The following is a 16,841-nucleotide window of genomic DNA, read 5'->3' as shown; positions in this document are numbered from 1 at the left end:
GATGGTCCAACTAAACGCAAACCGGATGGAATAGCATGCCGCTGCAAGATGCTGTGGTAGCCATGCTGGTTCAGTATGCCTTCAATTTTGAATAAATCCCCAACAGTGTCACCAGCAAAGCCCCCCCACACCATCACACCTCCTCCTCCATGCTTCACGGTGGGAACCAGGCATGTAGAGTCCATCCGTTCACCTTTTCTGCGTCGCACAAAGACACGGTGGTTGGAACCAAAGATCTCAAATTTGGACTCATCAGACCAAAGCACAGATTTCCACTGGTCTAATGTCCATTCCTTGTGTTCTTTAGCCCAAACAAGTCTCTTCTGCTTGTTGCCTGTCCTTAGCAGTGGTTTCCTAGCAGCTATTTTACCATGAAGGCCTGCTGCACAAAGTCTCCTCTTAACAGTTGTTGTAGAGATGTGTCTGCTGCTAGAACTCTGTGTGGCATTGACCTGGTCTCTAATCTGAGCTGCTGTTAACCTGCGATTTCTGAGGCTGGTGACTCGGATAAACTTATCCTCAGAAGCAGAGGTGACTCTTGGTCTTCCTTTCCTGGGGCGGTCCTCATGTGAGCCAGTTTCTTTGTAGCACTTGATGGTTTTTGCAACTGCACTTGGGGACACTTTCAAAGTTTTCCCAATTTTTCGGACTGACTGACCTTCATTTCTTAAAGTAATGATGGCCACTCGTTTTTCTTTACTTAGCTGCTTTTTTCTTGCCATAATACAAATTCTAACAGTCTATTCAGTAGGACTATCAGCTGTGTATCCACCAGACTTCTGCACAACACAACTGATGGTCCCAACCCCATTTATAAGGCAAGAAATCCCACTTATTAAACCTGACAGGGCACACCTGTGAAGTGAAGACCATTTCTGGTGACTACCTCTTGAAGCTCATCAAGAGAATGCCAAGAGTGTGCAAAGCAGTCATCAAAGCAAAAGGGGGCTACTGTGAAGACCCTAGGATATAAGACATATTTTCAGGTGTTTCACACTTTTTTGTTAAGTATATAATTCCACATGTGGTAATTCATAGTTTTGATGCCTTCAGTGTGAATGTACAATTTTCATAGTCAGGAAAATACAGAAGAATCTTTAAATGAGAAGGTGTGTCCAAACTTTTGGTCTATACTGTATATAGGGAACGTGTGTCATTTACAAGGGTGACCAGTCCATACATGGGGCCTGTTCTATAGGGGAAGTGTCATATACAGGGGGACCAGTCTATAGGGAACGTGTGTCATATACATGGGTACCGGTATATAGGAGACGTGTCTTTTAGAGGGGGTCATTTGTCCTATACAGGGGGGACGTGTGTCCTATACTGAGAGACCGGTATACAGGAGACGTGTCTTGGGTGAGGTTCTTGGGTGTGGGTCTCAGATCGGGGTCTCGGGTGAGGTTCTTGGGTCTGGTCTCGGGTGGAGTTCTTGGGTGAGGGTCTCAGATGAGGGTCTCAGATCTGGGTCTCGGGTGGGGATCTTGGGTGAGGGTCTCAGATCGGGTTCTCAGGTGATGTTCTTGGGTGAGGGTCTCAGATCAGGTTCTGTGCTGGGGGCTCAGATTGGGATCTCGGGTGAGAGTCTCAGATCGGTGTCTCTGGTGAGGGTCTCATCCCGCTCTCTCTTCTCAGTCCATGGCATTAAGTGGTCTTGCAGTAACGGGAACGGCACCAGCGAGTTCTCCATCGAGCAGCTGGTGCAGCAGACGCTGGAGACGCACCAGGCCAAGCCCCCGCCCCGCACCCACACCTGTCTGTGCTCCACCAACCTGGGTGAGTTTCCACGAGGTGCGGCCCATGGGCGGCTCCTCGGGCCTTGCATTATTTCGGGACGCGCATCTCCCCACTTCACTGTGTCTTTCTTTGCCCCCAGGATCCGCCGGCAGCGTTCCTCATAAGTGCACCAGCACCAAGCACCGCATCATCTCTCCTAAAGTAGAGCCCCGGCTGTGCCCATTCCCTGCCCTCACCGAGGTGCAGAACATCGCCGCCGCCGAGCCTGACCAGGGGAAGGAGCGGAGGCCGGGCCAGAAGGGAAACAAGACGCCTTCCGGTAGTGACCCCAGCTCCTCACATTCCTTCTCCGACCTTCCGGACACCACGCAGACGTCTCCACCGCTGGCGCTCACCAATGGTTTCTATGCCGATCGCGAGCTGGCCGGAGTCACCATAACGACCACCCCAGGGGTACCGGGCATTAGCGCCGTTCTTGTGATGACTGGCATTGCTGAGAAGCCCTTAGCGTTGATGCCCAGCCAACACCTGATGCCCGGGGACACCGGCAGCCAACCCGCATCTGTCCCGGTTGGCATCTCCTTGTTGCCTTCTCCGATGGAGGGTCTCTTGCTGTCTTCTTCCCACAGTCTGGAGGTGGCGATGGAATCTGCCCCAGGGGGCACCAGTGGAGCATTTGACCCTGACTCCTTCCTCAATAGCCCTAGAGAAGGGCAGACTTACGGGGGAGCATCAAATTCAGATGAGTTCAAGACCGAGACGTCCGATGGAGCGATGGTGGACCTGTGCGCTGAGGGGGGCGATTACCTGGAAGAAGACGAACTGACGCCAAGTGACATTGTATCGAGTGTAAAAAAGGAGACCACCAACATGAAGAAGACGAGAATGGAGGAGGACAGAGGCTACATGAAGGAGGAGGAGGCCGGCCACAGCTCAGAGATTAAGATGGAGGACAAACGGGAAGGCCAGGTCAGCTCCAGCGACGAGGTCAACGCCGACGTCATTCCCTCAGAAGTCAAAGACGATGCTCCCAACGCCCACATGAGCGACTTGTACTCCATCATCCAGAACGACCTGAGCTCCTCATCCGGGGCCTCCAGCGTCCACATGGAACTCTCCGCCGAAAACTTCAACATCTCCTTCGACAGTCAGTTTCCAGATCTCATCTCCGACCTGATGACAGATGAAGCCGCTCCTGGGGGATACGAACAGTTCGGAGAACACCAGACCACGTCGTCTCCGGTCCAGGCCATGTTCGGACAACCGGGTGAGGAACCACCGCCACAGGAGCCCATGGGTGGGAACACCTCCAGCATTGCAGACTCCTTCCCGGAGCCAGAGGACGGGGCCACGAGGCTTGTGGGAATCACAGACTTCTCTCCAGACTGGTCCTACCCGGAGGTATGTGGTCCAGCCGCGCCCATCACTGGGCAGTAATAAACCATCACTGTGCCGCTGATCTCCGTCCACGTTCTGTGACGGACACAGGAATAGTCCCGCAGCCTCTGCGTCCAGGGACCTGGAGCCCCCTGATGTCCCTGATGACATCCCTGTCTGTGCAGCAGGGGCACTGTCATAGGTCTATGCCGATAGCAGTCACTGTGTGCAGCTGGGGCACGGACATAGGTCTGTGCCGATGGCAGTCACTGTGTGCAGCGGGGGCATAGACCTAGGTCTGTGCTGATAGCGGTCACTGTGTGCAGCGGGGGCATAGACCTAGGTCTGTGCTGATGGCAGTCACTGTGTGCTGTGGGGGCACAGACATAGGTCTATGCCGATAGCGGTCACTGTGTGCAGCAGGGGCCCCGACATAGGTCTGTGCCGATAGCGGTCACTGTGTGCAGCGGGGGCATAGACCTAGGTCAGTGCTGATGGCGGTCAGTGTGTGCAGCTGGGGCTAGACCTAGGTCTGTGCTGATGGCGGTCAGTGTGTGCAGCGGGGGCATAGACCTAGGTCTGTGCTGATGGCGGTCAGTGTGTGCAGCGGGGGCTAGACCTATGTCTGTGCTGATGGCGGTCAGTGTGTGCAGCGGGGGCTAGACCTAGGTCTGTGCTGATGGCGGTCAGTGTGTGCAGCGTGGGCTTAGACCTAGGTCTGTGCTGATGGCGGTCAGTGTATGCAGCGGGGGCATAGACCTAGGTCTGTGCTGATGGCGGTCAGTGTATGCAGCGGGGGCATAGACCTAGGTCTGTGCTGATGGCGGTCAGTGTGTGCAGCGTGGGCTTAGACCTAGGTCAGTGCTGATGGCGGTCAGTGTGTGAAGCGGGGGCATAGACCTAGGTCTGTGCTGATGGCGGTCAGTGTATGCAGCGGGGGCATAGACCTAGGTCTGTGCTGTTAGCGGTCACTGTGTGCAGCGGGGTCATAGACCTAGGTCTGTACTGATGGCGGTCAGTGTATGCAGCGGGGGCATAGACCTAGGTCTGTGCTGATGGCGGTCACTGTGTGCAGCGGGGGCTAGACCTATGTCTGTGCTGATGGTCAGTGTGTGCAGCGGGGCTAAACCTAGGTCTGTGCTGATGGCGGTCAGTGTGTGCAGCGGGGGCATAGACCTAGGTCTGTGCTGATGGCGGTCAGTGTGTGCAGCGTGGGCTTAGACCTAGGTCTGTGCTGATGGCGGTCAGTGTATGCAGCGGGGGCTTAGACCTAGGTCTGTGCTGATGGCGGTCAGTGTATGCAGCGGGGGCATAGACCTAGGTCTGTGCTGATAGCGGTCAGTGTATGCAGCGGGGGCTTAGACCTAGGTCTGTGCTGATGGCGGTCACTGTGTGAAGCGGGGGCATAGACCTAGGTCTGTGCTGATGGCGGTCAGTGTGTGCAGCGGGGGCATAGTCCTAGGTCTGTGCTGATGGCGGTCAGTGTGTGCAGCGGGGGCATAGTCCTAGGTCTGTGCTGATGGCGGTCAGTGTGTGCAGCGGGGGCATAGACCTAGGTCTGTGCTGATAGCGGTCAGTGTGTGCAGCGGGGGCATAGACCTAGGTCTGTGCTGATGGCGGTCAGTGTATGCAGCGGGGGCATAGACCTAGGTCTGTGCTGATAGCGGTCACTGTGTGCAGCGGGGGCATAGACCTAGGTCTGTGCTGATGGCGGTCAGTGTGTGCAGCGGGGGCATAGACCTAGGTCTGTGCTGATGGCGGTCAGTGTGTGCAGCGGGGGCATAGACCTAGGTCTGTGCTGTTAGCGGTCACTGTGTGCAGCGGGGGCATAGACCTAGGTCTGTGCTGATAGCGGTCACTGTGTGCAGCGGGGGCATAGACCTAGGTCTGTGCTGATGGCGGTCAGTGTATGCAGCGGGGGCATAGGCCTAGGTCTGTGCTGATAGCGGTCACTGTGTGCAGCGGGGGCATAGACCTAGGTCTGTGCTGATGGCGGTCAGTGTGTGCAGCGGGGGCATAGACCTAGGTCTGTGGTGATGGCGGTCACTGTGTGCAGCGGGGGCATAGACCTAGGTCTGTACTGATGGCGGTCAGTGTGTGCAGCGGGGGCATAGTCCTAGGTCTGTGCTGATGGCGGTCAGTGTGTGCAGCGGGGGCATAGACCTAGGTCTGTGCTGATAGCGGTCACTGTGTGCAGCGGGGGCATAGACCTAGGTCTGTGCTGATGGCGGTCAGTGTATGCAGCGGGGGCATAGACCTAGGTCTGTGCTGTTAGCGGTCAGTGTGTGCAGCGGGGGCTAGACCTATGTCTGTGCTGATGGCGGTCAGTGTGTGCAGCGGGGGCTAGACCTAGGTCTGTGCTGATGGCGGTCAGTGTGTGCAGCGGGGGCATAGACCTAGGTCTGTGCTGATGGCGGTCAGTGTATGCAGCGGGGGCATAGACCTAGGTCTGTGCTGATGGCGGTCACTGTGTGCAGCGGGGGCATAGACCTAGGTCTGTGCTGATGGCGGTCACTGTGTGCAGCGGGGGCATAGACCTAGGTCTGTGCTGATGGCGGTCACTGTGTGCAGCGGGGGCATAGACCTAGGTCAGTGCTGATGGCGGTCAGTGTATGCAGCGGGGGCTTAGACCTAGGTCTGTGCTGATGGCGGTCAGTGTATGCAGCGGGGGCATAGACCTAGGTCTGTGCTGATGGCGGTCAGTGTGTGCAGCGTGGGCTTAGACCTAGGTCAGTGCTGATGGCGGTCAGTGTGTGCAGCGGGGGCATAGACCTAGGTCTGTGCTGATGGCGGTCAGTGTGTGCAGCGGGGGCTAGACCTATGTCTGTGCTGATGGCGGTCAGTGTGTGCAGCGGGGGCTTAGACCTAGGTCAGTGCTGACGGCGGTCAGTGTGTGCAGCGGGGGCATAGACCTAGGTCTGTGCTGATGGCGGTCAGTGTGTGCAGCGTGGGCTTAGACCTAGGTCAGTGCTGATGGCGGTCAGTGTGTGCAGCGGGGGCATAGACCTAGGTCTGTGCTGATGGCGGTCAGTGTGTGCAGCGGGGGCTAGACCTATGTCTGTGCTGATGGCGGTCAGTGTGTGCAGCGGGGGCTAGACCTAGGTCTGTGCTGATGGCGGTCAGTGTGTGCAGCGTGGGCTTAGACCTAGGTCTGTGCTGATGGCGGTCAGTGTATGTAGCGGGGGCTTAGACCTAGGTCTGTGCTGATGGCGGTCAGTGTATGCAGCGGGGGCATAGACCTAGGTCTGTGCTGATGGCGGTCAGTGTGTGCAGCGTGGGCTTAGACCTAGGTCAGTGCTGATGGCGGTCAGTGTGTGAAGCGGGGGCATAGACCTAGGTCTGTGCTGATGGCGGTCAGTGTATGCAGCGGGGGCATAGACCTAGGTCTGTGCTGTTAGCGGTCACTGTGTGCAGCGGGGGCATAGACCTAGGTCTGTACTGATGGCGGTCAGTGTATGCAGCGGGGGCATAGACCTAGGTCTGTGCTGATAGCGGTCACTGTGTGCAGCGGGGGCATAGACCTAGGTCTGTGCTGATGGCGGTCAGTGTATGCAGCGGGGGCATAGACCTAGGTCTGTGCTGATAGCGGTCACTGTGTGCAGCGGGGGCATAGACCTAGGTCTGTGCTGATGGCGGTCAGTGTATGCAGCGGGGGCATAGACCTAGGTCTGTCCTGATGGCGGTCAGTGTGTGCAGCGGGGGCATAGACCTAGGTCTGTGCTGATGGCGGTCAGTGTGTGCAGCGGGGGCATAGACCTAGGTCTGTGCTGATGGCGGTCACTGTGTGCAGCGGGGGCATAGACCTAGGTCTCTGCTGATGGCGGTCAGTGTGTGCAGCGGGGGCATAGACCTAGATCTGTGCTGATGGCGGTCACTGTGTGCAGCGGGGGCATAGACCTAGGTCTGTGCTGATGGCGGTCAGTGTGTGCAGCGGGGGCATAGACCTAGGTCTGTGCTGATGGCGGTCACTGTGTGCAGCGGGGGCATAGACCTAGGTCTGGGCTGATGGCGGTCAGTGTGTGCAGCGTGGGCTTAGACCTAGGTCTGTGCTGATGGCGGTCAGTGTGTGCAGTGGGGGCTAGACCTAGGTCTGTGCTGATGGCGGTCAGTGTGTGCAGCGTGGGCTTAGACCTAGGTCAGTGCTGATGGCGGTCAGTGTGTGCAGCGGGGGCTAGACCTAGGTCTGTGCTGATGGCGGTCAGTGTGTGCAGCGGGGGCTAGACCTAGGTCTGTGCTGACGGCGGTCAGTGTGTGCAGCGGGGGCTAGACCTAGGTCTGTGCTGACGGCGGTCAGTGTGTGCAGCGTGGGCTTAGACCTAGGTCAGTGCTGATGGCGGTCAGTGTGTGCAGCGGGGGCTAGACCTAGGTCTGTGCTGATGGCGGTCAGTGTGTGCAGCGGGGGCATAGACCTAGGTCAGTGCTGATGGCGGTCAGTGTGTGCAGCGGGGGCATAGACCTAGGTCTGTGCTGATGGCGGTCAGTGTGTGCAGCGGGGGCTAGACCTATGTCTGTGCTGATGGCGGTCAGTGTGTGCAGCGGGGGCATAGACCTAGGTCTGTGCTGATGGCGGTCATTGTGTGCAGCGTGGGCTTAGACCTAGGTCTGTGCTGATGGCGGTCAGTGTGTGCAGCGGGAGCATAGACCTAGGTCTGTGCTGATGGCGGTCAGTGTGTGCAGCGTGGGCTTAGACCTAGGTCAGTGCTGATGGCGGTCAGTGTGTGCAGCGGGGGCATAGACCTAGGTCTGTGCTGATGGCGGTCAGTGTGTGCAGCGGGGGCATAGACCTAGGTCTGTGCTGATGGCGGTCAGTGTATGCAGCGGGGGCATAGACCTAGGTCTGTGCTGATAGCGGTCACTGTGTGCAGCGGGGGCATATACCTAGGTCTGTGCTGATGGCGGTCAGTGTATGCAGCGGGGGCATAGACCTAGGTCTGTCCTGATGGCGGTCAGTGTGTGCAGCGGGGGCATAGACCTAGGTCTGTGCTGATGGCGGTCACTGTGTGCAGCGGGGGCATAGACCTAGGTCTCTGCTGATGGCGGTCAGTGTGTGCAGCGGGGGCATAGACCTAGGTCTGTGCTGATGGCGGTCAGTGTGTGCAGCGGGGGCATAGACCTAGGTCTCTGCTGATGGCGGTCAGTGTGTGCAGCGGGGTCATAGACCTAGGTCTGGGCTGATGGCGGTCAGTGTGTGCAGCGGGGGCATAGACCTAGGTCTGTGCTGATAGCGGTCACTGTGTGCAGCGGGGGCATAAACCTAGATCTGTGATGATAGCGGTCACTGTGTGCAGCGGGGGCATAGACCTAGGTCTGTGCTGATAGCGGTCACTGTGTGCAGCGGGGGCATAGACCTAGATCTGTGCTGATGGCGGTCAGTGTGTGCAGCAGGGGCATAGACCTAGGTCTGTGCTGATGGCGGTCACTGTGTGCAGCGGGGGCATAGAGCTAGATCTGTGCTGATGGCGGTCAGTGTGTGCAGCGGGGGCATAGACCTAGGTCTGTGCTGATGGCGGTCAGTGTGTGCAGCGGGGGCATAGACCTAGGTCTGTGCTGATGGCGGTCACTGTGTGCAGCGGGGGCATAGACCTAGGTCTGTGCTGATGGCGGTCACTGTGTGCAGCGGGGGCATAGACCTAGGTCTGGGCTGATGGCGGTCAGTGTGTGCAGCGGGGGCATAGACCTAGGTCTGGGCTGATGGCGGTCAGTGTGTGCAGCGGGGGCATAGACCTAGGTCTGTGCTGATGGCGGTCAGTGTGTGCAGCGGGGGCATAGACCTAGGTCTGTGCTGATGGCGGTCACTGTGTGCAGCGGGGGCATAGACCTAGGTCTGTGCTGATGGCGGTCAGTGTGGGCAGCGGGGGCATAGACCTAGGTCTGTGCTGATGGCGGTCAGTGTGGGCAGCGGGGGCATAGACCTAGGTCTGTGCTGATGGCGGTCAGTGTGGGCAGCGGGGGCATAGACCTAGGTCTGTGCTGATGGCGGTCAGTGTGTGCAGCGGGGGCATAGACCTAGATCTGTGCTGATGGCGGTCAGTGTGTGCAGCGGGGGCATAGACCTAGGTCTGTGCTGATGGCGGTCAGTGTGTGCAGCGGGGGCATAGACCTAGGTCTGTGCTGATGGCGGTCAGTGTGTGCAGCGGGGGCATAGACCTAGGTCTGTGCTGATGGCGGTCAGTGTGTGCAGCGGAGGCATAGACCTAGGTCTGTGCTGATGGCGGTCAGTGTGTGCAGCGGGGGCATAGACCTAGGTCTGTGCTGATGGCGGTCAGTGTGTGCAGCGGGGGCATAGACCTAGGTCTGTGCTGATGGCGGTCAGTGTGTGCAGCGGGGGCATGGACCTAGGTCTGTGGTGATGGCGGTCAGTGTGTGCAGCGGGGGCATAGACCTAGATCTGTGCTGATGGCGGTCAGTGTGTGCAGCGGGGGCATAGACCTAGGTCTGTGCTGATGGCGGTCAGTTTGTGCAGCGGGGGCATAGACCTAGGTCTGTGCTGATGGCGGTCAGTGTGTGCAGCGGGGGCATAGACCTAGGTCTGTGCTGATGGCGGTCAGTGTGTGCAGCGGGGGCATAGACCTAGGTCTGTGCTGATGGCGGTCAGTGTGTGCAGCGGGGGCATAGACCTAGGTCTGTGCTGATGGCGGTCAGTGTGTGCAGCGGGGGCATGGACCTAGGTCTGTGCTGATGGCGGTCAGTGTGTGCAGCGGGGGCATAGACCTAGGTCTGTGCTGATGGCGGTCAGTGTGTGCAGCGGGGGCATAGACCTAGGTCTGTGCTGATGGCGGTCACTGTGTGCAGCGGGGGCATAGACCTAGGTCTGTGCTGATGGCGGTCAGTGTATGCAGCGGGGGCATAGACCTAGGTCTGTGCTGATGGCGGTCAGTGTGTGCAGCGGGGGCATAGACCTAGGTCTGTGCTGATGGCGGTCAGTGTGTGCAGCGTGGGCATAGACCTAGGTCTGTGCTGATGGCGGTCAGTGTGTGCAGCGGGGGCATAGACCTAGGTCTGTGCTGATGGCGGTCAGTGTGTGCAGCGGGGGCATAGACCTAGGTCTGTGCTGATGGCGGTCAGTGTGTGCAGCGGGGGCATAGACCTAGGTCTGTGCTGATGGCGGTCAGTGTGTGCAGCGGGGGCATAGACCTAGGTCTGTGCTAATGGCGGTCAGTGTGTGCAGCGGGGGCATAGACCTAGGTCTGTGCTGATGGCGGTCAGTGTGTACAGCGGGGGCATAGACCTAGGTCTGTGCTTATGGCGGTCAGTGTGTGCAGCGGGGGCATAGACCTAGGTCTGTGCTGATGGCGGTCAGTGTGTGCAGCGGGGGCATAGACCTAGGTCTGTGCTGATGGCGGTCACTGTGTGCAGCGGGGGCATAGACCTAGGTCTCTGCTGATGGCGGTCAGTGTGTGCAGCGGGGGCATAGACCTAGGTCTGTGCTGATGGCGGTCAGTGTGTGCAGCGCGTGCATAGACCTAGGTCTGTGCTGATGGCGGTCACTGTGTGCAGCGGGGGCATAGACCTAGGTCTGTGCTGATGGCGGTCACTGTGTGCAGCGGGGGCATAGACCTAGGTCTGTGCTGATGACGGTCAGTGTGTGCAGCGGGGGCATAGACCTAGGTCTGTGCTGATGACGGTCAGTGTGTGCAGCGGGGGCATAGACCTAGGTCTGTGCTTATGGCGGTCAGTGTGTGCAGCGGGGGCATAGACCTAGGTCTGTGCTGATGGCGGTCAGTGTGTGCAGCGGGGGCATAGACCTAGGTCTGTGCTGATGGCGGTCACTGTGTGCAGCGGGGGCATAGACCTAGGTCTGTGCTGATGGCGGTCACTGTGTGCAGCGGGGGCATAGACCTAGGTCTGTGCTGATGGCGGTCACTGTGCAGCGGGGGCATAGACCTAGGTCTGTGCTGATGGCGGTCAGTGTGTGCAGCGGGGGCATAGACCTAGGTCTGTGCTGATGGCGGTCAGTGTGTGCAGCGGGGGCATAGACCTAGGTCTGTGCTGATGGCGGTCAGTGTGTGCAGCGTGGGCATAGGCATAGGTCTGTGCTGATGGCAGTCACTGTGTGCTTTGGGGGCACAGACATAGGTCTATGCCGATAGCGGTCACTGTGTGCAGCAGGGGCCCGGACATAGGTCTGTGCCGATGGCGGTCACTGTGTGCAGCAGGGGCCCGGACATAGGTCTGTGCCGATGGCGGTCACTGTGTGCTGTGGGGGCACAGACATAGGTCTATGCCGATAGCGGTCACTGTGTGCAGCAGGGGCCCGGACATAGGTCTGTGCCTATGGCGGTCACTGTGTGCTGCGGGGGCACAGACATAGGTCTGTGCTGATGGCGGTCACTGTGCAACGGGGGCATAGACCTAGGTCTATGCTGATGGCGGTCAGTGTGTGCAGCGGGGGCATAGACCTCGGTCTGTGCTGGTGGCGGTCACTGTGTGCAGTGGGGGCATAGACCTAGGTCAATGCTGATGGCGGTCAGTGTGTGCAGCGGGGGCATAGACCTCGGTCTGTGCTGGTGGCGGTCACTGTGTGCAGCGGGGGCATAGACCTAGGTCTGTGTTGATGGCGGTCACTGTGTGCAGCGGGGGCATAGACCTAGGTCTGTGTTGATGGCGGTCACTGTGTGCAGCTGGGGCATAGACCTAGGTCTGTGCTGATGGCGGTCAGTGTGTGCAGCGGGGGCATAGACCTAGGTCAGTGCTGATGGCGGTCAGTGTGTGCAGCGGGGGCATAGACCTAGGTCAGTGCTGATGGCGGTCAGTGTGTGCAGCGGGGGCATAGACCTAGGTCTGTGCTGATGGCGGTCAGTGTGTACAGCGGGGGCATAGACCTAGGTCTGTGCTGATGGCGGTCAGTGTGTGCAGCGGGGGCATAGACCTAGGTCTGTACTGATGGCGGTCACTGTGTGCAGCGGGGGCATAGACCTAGGTCTGTGCTGATGGCGGTCACTGTGTGCAGCGGGGGCATAGACCTAGGTCAGTGCTGATGGCGGTCAGTGTGTGCAGCGGGGGCATAGACCTAGGTCTGTGCTGATGGCGGTCAGTGTGTGCAGCGGGGGCATAGACCTAGGTCTGTGCTGATGGCGGTCAGTGTGTGCAGCAGGGGCCCGGATATAGGTCTGTGCTGATGGCGGTCACTGTATGCAGCGGGGGCATAGACCTAGGTCTGTGCTGATGGCGGTCAGTGTGTGCAGCGGCGGCATAGACCTAGGTCTGTGCTGATGGCGGTCACTGTGTGCAGCAGGGGCCCGGATATAGGTCTGTGCTGATGGCGGTCAGTGTGTGCAGCGGGGGCTAGACCTAGGTCTGTGCTGATGGCGGTCAGTGTGTGCAGCGGGGGCATAGACCTAGGTCTGTGCTGATGGCGGTCAGTGTGTGCAGCGGGGGCATAGACCTAGGTCTGTGCTGATGTCGGTCACTGTGTGCAGCGGGGGCATAGACCTAGGTCTGTGCTGATGGCGGTCAGTGTGTGCAGCGGGGGCATAGACCTAGGTCTGTGCTGATGGCGGTCAGTGTGTGCAGTTGGGGCATAGACCTAGGTCTGTGCTGATGGCGGTCTCTGTGTGCAGCGGGGGCATAGACCTAGGTCTGTGCTGATGGCGGTCAGTGTGTGCAGCGGGGGCATAGGCCTAGGTCTGTGCTGATGGCGGTCAGTGTGTGCAGCGGGGGCATAGACCTAGGTCTGTGCTGATGGCGGTCAGTGTGTGCAGCGGGGGCTAGACCTAGGTCTGTGCTGATGTCGGTCAGTGTGTGCAGCGGGGGCTAGACCTAGGTCTGTGCTGATGGCGGTCAGTGTGTGCAGCGTGGGCTTAGACCTAGGTCAGTGCTGATGGCGGTCAGTGTGTGCAGCGGGGGCATAGACCTAGGTCAGTGCTGATGGCGGTCAGTGTGTGCAGCGGGGGCATAGACCTAGGTCTGTGCTGATGGCGGTCAGTGTGTGCAGCGGGGGCTAGACCTAGGTCTGTGCTGATGGCGGTCAGTGTGTGCAGCGGGGGCTAGACCTAGGTCTGTGCTGATGGCGGTCAGTGTGTGCAGCGTGGGCTTAGACCTAGGTCTGTGCTGATGGCGGTCAGTGTGTGCAGCGGGGGCATAGACCTAGGTCTGTGCTGATGGCGGTCAGTGTGTGCAGCGGGGGCTAGACCTAGGTCTGTGCTGATGGCGGTCAGTGTGTGCAGCGGGGGCTAGACCTAGGTCTGTGCTGATGGCGGTCAGTGTGTGCAGCGGGGGCATAGACCTAGGTCTGTGCTGATGGCGGTCACTGTGTGCAGCGGTGGCATAGACCTAGGTCTGTGCTGATGGCGGTCAGTGTGTGCAGCGGGGGCATAGACCTAGGTCTGTGCTGATAGCGGTCACTGTGTGCAGCGGGGGCATAGACCTAGGTCTCTGCTGATGGCGGTCAGTGTGTGCAGCGGGGTCATAGACCTAGGTCTGGGCTGATGGCAGTCAGTGTGTGCAGCAGGGGCATAGACCTAGGTCTGTGCTGATAGCGGTCACTGTGTGCAGCGGGGGCATAAACCTAGATCTGTGCTGATAGCGGTCACTGTGTGCAGCGGGGGCATAGACCTAGATCTGTGCTGATAGCGGTCACTGTGTGCAGCGGGGGCATAGACCTAGATCTGTGCTGATGGCGGTCAGTGTGTGCAGCAGGGGCATAGACCTAGGTCAGTGCTGATGGCGGTCACTGTGTGCAGCGGGGGCATAGACCTAGATCTGTGCTGATGGCGGTCAGTGTGTGCAGCGGGGGCATAGACCTAGGTCTGTGCTGATGGCGGTCAGTGTGTGCAGCGGGGGCATAGACCTAGGTCTGTGCTGATGGCGGTCAGTGTGTGCAGCGGGGGCATAGACCTAGGTCTGTGCTGATGGCGGTCACTGTGTGCAGCGGGGGCATAGACCTAGGTCTGTGCTGATGGAGGTCAGTGTGGGCAGCGGGGGCATAGACCTAGGTCTGTGCTGATGGCGGTCAGTGTGGGCAGCGGGGGCATAGACCTAGGTCTGTGCTGATGGCGGTCAGTGTGGGCAGCGGGGGCATAGACCTAGGTCTGTGCTGATGGCGGTCAGTGTGGGCAGCGGGGGCATAGACCTAGGTCTGTGCTGATGGCGGTCAGTGTGTGCAGCGGGGGCATAGACCTAGATCTGTTCTGATGGCGGTCAGTGTGTGCAGCGGGGGCATAGACCTAGGTCTGTGCTGATGGCGGTCAGTGTGTGCAGCGGGGGCATAGACCTAGGTCTGTGCTGATGGCGGTCAGTGTGTGCAGCGGGGGCATAGACCTAGGTCTGTGCTGATGGCGGTCAGTGTGTGCAGCGGGGGCATAGACCTAGGTCTGTGCTGATGGCGGTCAGTGTGTGCAGCGGGGGCATAGACCTAGGTCTGTGCTGATGGCGGTCAGTGTGTGCAGCGGGGGCATAGACCTAGGTCTGTGCTGATGGCGGTCAGTGTGTGCAGCGGGGGCATGGACCTAGGTCTGTGGTGATGGCGGTCAGTGTGTGCAGCGGGGGCATAGACCTAGATCTGTGCTGATGGCGGTCAGTGTGTGCAGCGGGGGCATAGACCTAGGTCTGTGCTGATGGCGGTCAGTTTGTGCAGCGGGGGCATAGACCTAGGTCTGTGCTGATGGCGGTCAGTGTGTGCAGCGGGGGCATAGACCTAGGTCTGTGCTGATGGCGGTCAGTGTGTGCAGCGGGGGCATAGACCTAGGTCTGTGCTGATGGCGGTCAGTGTGTGCAGCGGGGGCATAGACCTAGGTCTGTGCTGATGGCGGTCAGTGTGTGCAGCGGGGGCATGGACCTAGGTCTGTGCTGATGGCGGTCAGTGTGTGCAGCGGGGGCATAGACCTAGGTCTGTGCTGATGGCAGTCTGTGTGTGCAGCGGGGGCATAGACCTAGGTCTGTGCTGATGGCGGTCACTGTGTGCAGCGGGGGCATAGACCTAGGTCTGTGCTGATGGCGGTCAGTGTATGCAGCGGGGGCATAGACCTAGGTCTGTGCTGATGGCGGTCAGTGTGTGCAGCGGGGGCATAGACCTAGGTCTGTGCTGATGGCGGTCAGTGTGTGCAGCGGGGGCATAGACCTAAGTCTGTGCTGATGGCGGTCAGTGTGTGCAGCGGGGGCATAGACCTAGGTCTGTGCTGATGGCGGTCAGTGTGTGCAGCGGGGGCATAGACCTAGGTCTGTGCTGATGGCGGTCAGTGTGTGCAGCGGGGGCATAGACCTAGGTCTGTGCTGATGGCGGTCAGTGTGTGCAGCGGGGGCATAGACCTAGGTCTGTGCTGATGGCGGTCAGTGTGTGCAGCGGGGGCATAGACCTAGGTCTGTGCTGATGGCGGTCAGTGTGTACAGCGGGGGCATAGACCTAGGTCTGTGCTTATGGCGGTCAGTGTGTGCAGCGGGGGCATAGACCTAGGTCTGTGCTGATGGCGGTCAGTGTGTGCAGCGGGGGCATAGACCTAGGTCTGTGCTGATGGCGGTCACTGTGTGCAGCGGGGGCATAGACCTAGGTCTCTGCTGATGGCGGTCAGTGTGTGCAGCGGGGGCATAGACCTAGGTCTGTGCTGATGGCGGTCAGTGTGTGCAGCGCGTGCATAGACCTAGGTCTGTGCTGATGGCGGTCACTGTGTGCAGCGGGGGCATAGACCTAGGTCTGTGCTGATGGCGGTCACTGTGTGCAGCGGGGGCATAGACCTAGGTCTGTGCTGATGACGGTCAGTGTGTGCAGCGGGGGCATAGACCTAGGTCTGTGCTGATGACGGTCAGTGTGTGCAGCGGGGGCATAGACCTAGGTCTGTGCTTATGGCGGTCAGTGTGTGCAGCGGGGGCATAGACCTAGGTCTGTACTGATGGCGGTCAGTGTGTGCAGCGGGGGCATAGACCTAGGTCTGTGCTGATGGCGGTCACTGTGTGCAGCGGGGGCATAGACCTAGGTCTGTGCTGATGGCGGTCACTGTGTGCAGCGGGGGCATAGACCTAGGTCTGTGCTGATGGCGGTCACTGTGCAGCGGGGGCATAGACCTAGGTCTGTGCTGATGGCGGTCAGTGTGTGCAGCGGGGGCATAGACCTAGGTCTGTGCTGATGACGGTCAGTGTGTGCAGCGGGGGCATAGACCTAGGTCTGTGCTGATGGCGGTCAGTGTGTGCAGCGTGGGCATAGGCATAGGTCTGTGCTGATGGCAGTCACTGTGTGCTTTGGGGGCACAGACATAGGTCTATGCCGATAGCGGTCACTGTGTGCAGCAGGGGCCCGGACATAGGTCTGTGCCGATGGCGGTCACTGTGTGCAGCAGGGGCCCGGACATAGGTCTGTGCCGATGGCGGTCACTGTGTGCTGTGGGGGCACAGACATAGGTCTATGCCGATAGCGGTCACTGTGTGCAGCAGGGGCCCGGACATAGGTCTGTGCCTATGGCGGTCACTGTGTGCTGCGGGGGCACAGACATAGGTCTGTGCTGATGGCGGTCACTGTGTGCAACGGGGGCATAGACCTAGGTCTATGCTGATGGCGGTCAGTGTGTGCAGCGGGGGCATAGACCTCGGTCTGTGCTGGTGGCGGTCACTGTGTGCAGCGGGGGCATAGACCTAGGTCAATGCTGATGGCGGTCAGTGTGTGCAGCGGGGGCATAGACCTCGGTCTGTGCTGGTGGCGGTCACTGTGTGCAGCGGGGGCATAGACCTAGGTCTGTGTTGATGGCGGTCACTGTGTGCAGCGGGGGCATAGACCTAGGTCTGTGTTGATGGCGGTCACT

The 16,841-nt window shown here is 59.4% G+C and overlaps 1 protein-coding gene across 4 annotated transcripts in view; it reads left to right on the top strand.

Annotated features, from left to right (window-relative positions):
* The window catches only part of CAMTA2 (calmodulin binding transcription activator 2), a 296,591-nt gene that overhangs the window by 37,825 nt on the left and 241,925 nt on the right, over window positions 1-16,841 (top strand). For all 4 annotated transcript variants that reach the window (XM_073654558.1, XM_073654557.1, XM_073654555.1 and 1 more), the window contains exons 8-9: window positions 1,636-1,776; window positions 1,877-3,138. In XM_073654558.1, the coding sequence (XP_073510659.1) occupies window positions 1,636-1,776; window positions 1,877-3,138 (1,403 nt within the window). The remainder of the gene's footprint in view (window positions 1-1,635; window positions 1,777-1,876; window positions 3,139-16,841) is intronic.

The sequence above is a fragment of the Phyllobates terribilis genome, unplaced genomic scaffold (genome assembly GCF_046119375.1).
Source record: "Phyllobates terribilis strain yellow unplaced genomic scaffold, ASM4611937v1 Scaffold_11__3_contigs__length_659146591, whole genome shotgun sequence".
NCBI classification, from domain to species: Eukaryota; Metazoa; Chordata; class Amphibia; order Anura; family Dendrobatidae; genus Phyllobates; species Phyllobates terribilis.
This window is presented reverse-complemented; position numbering and strand designations above follow the sequence as displayed.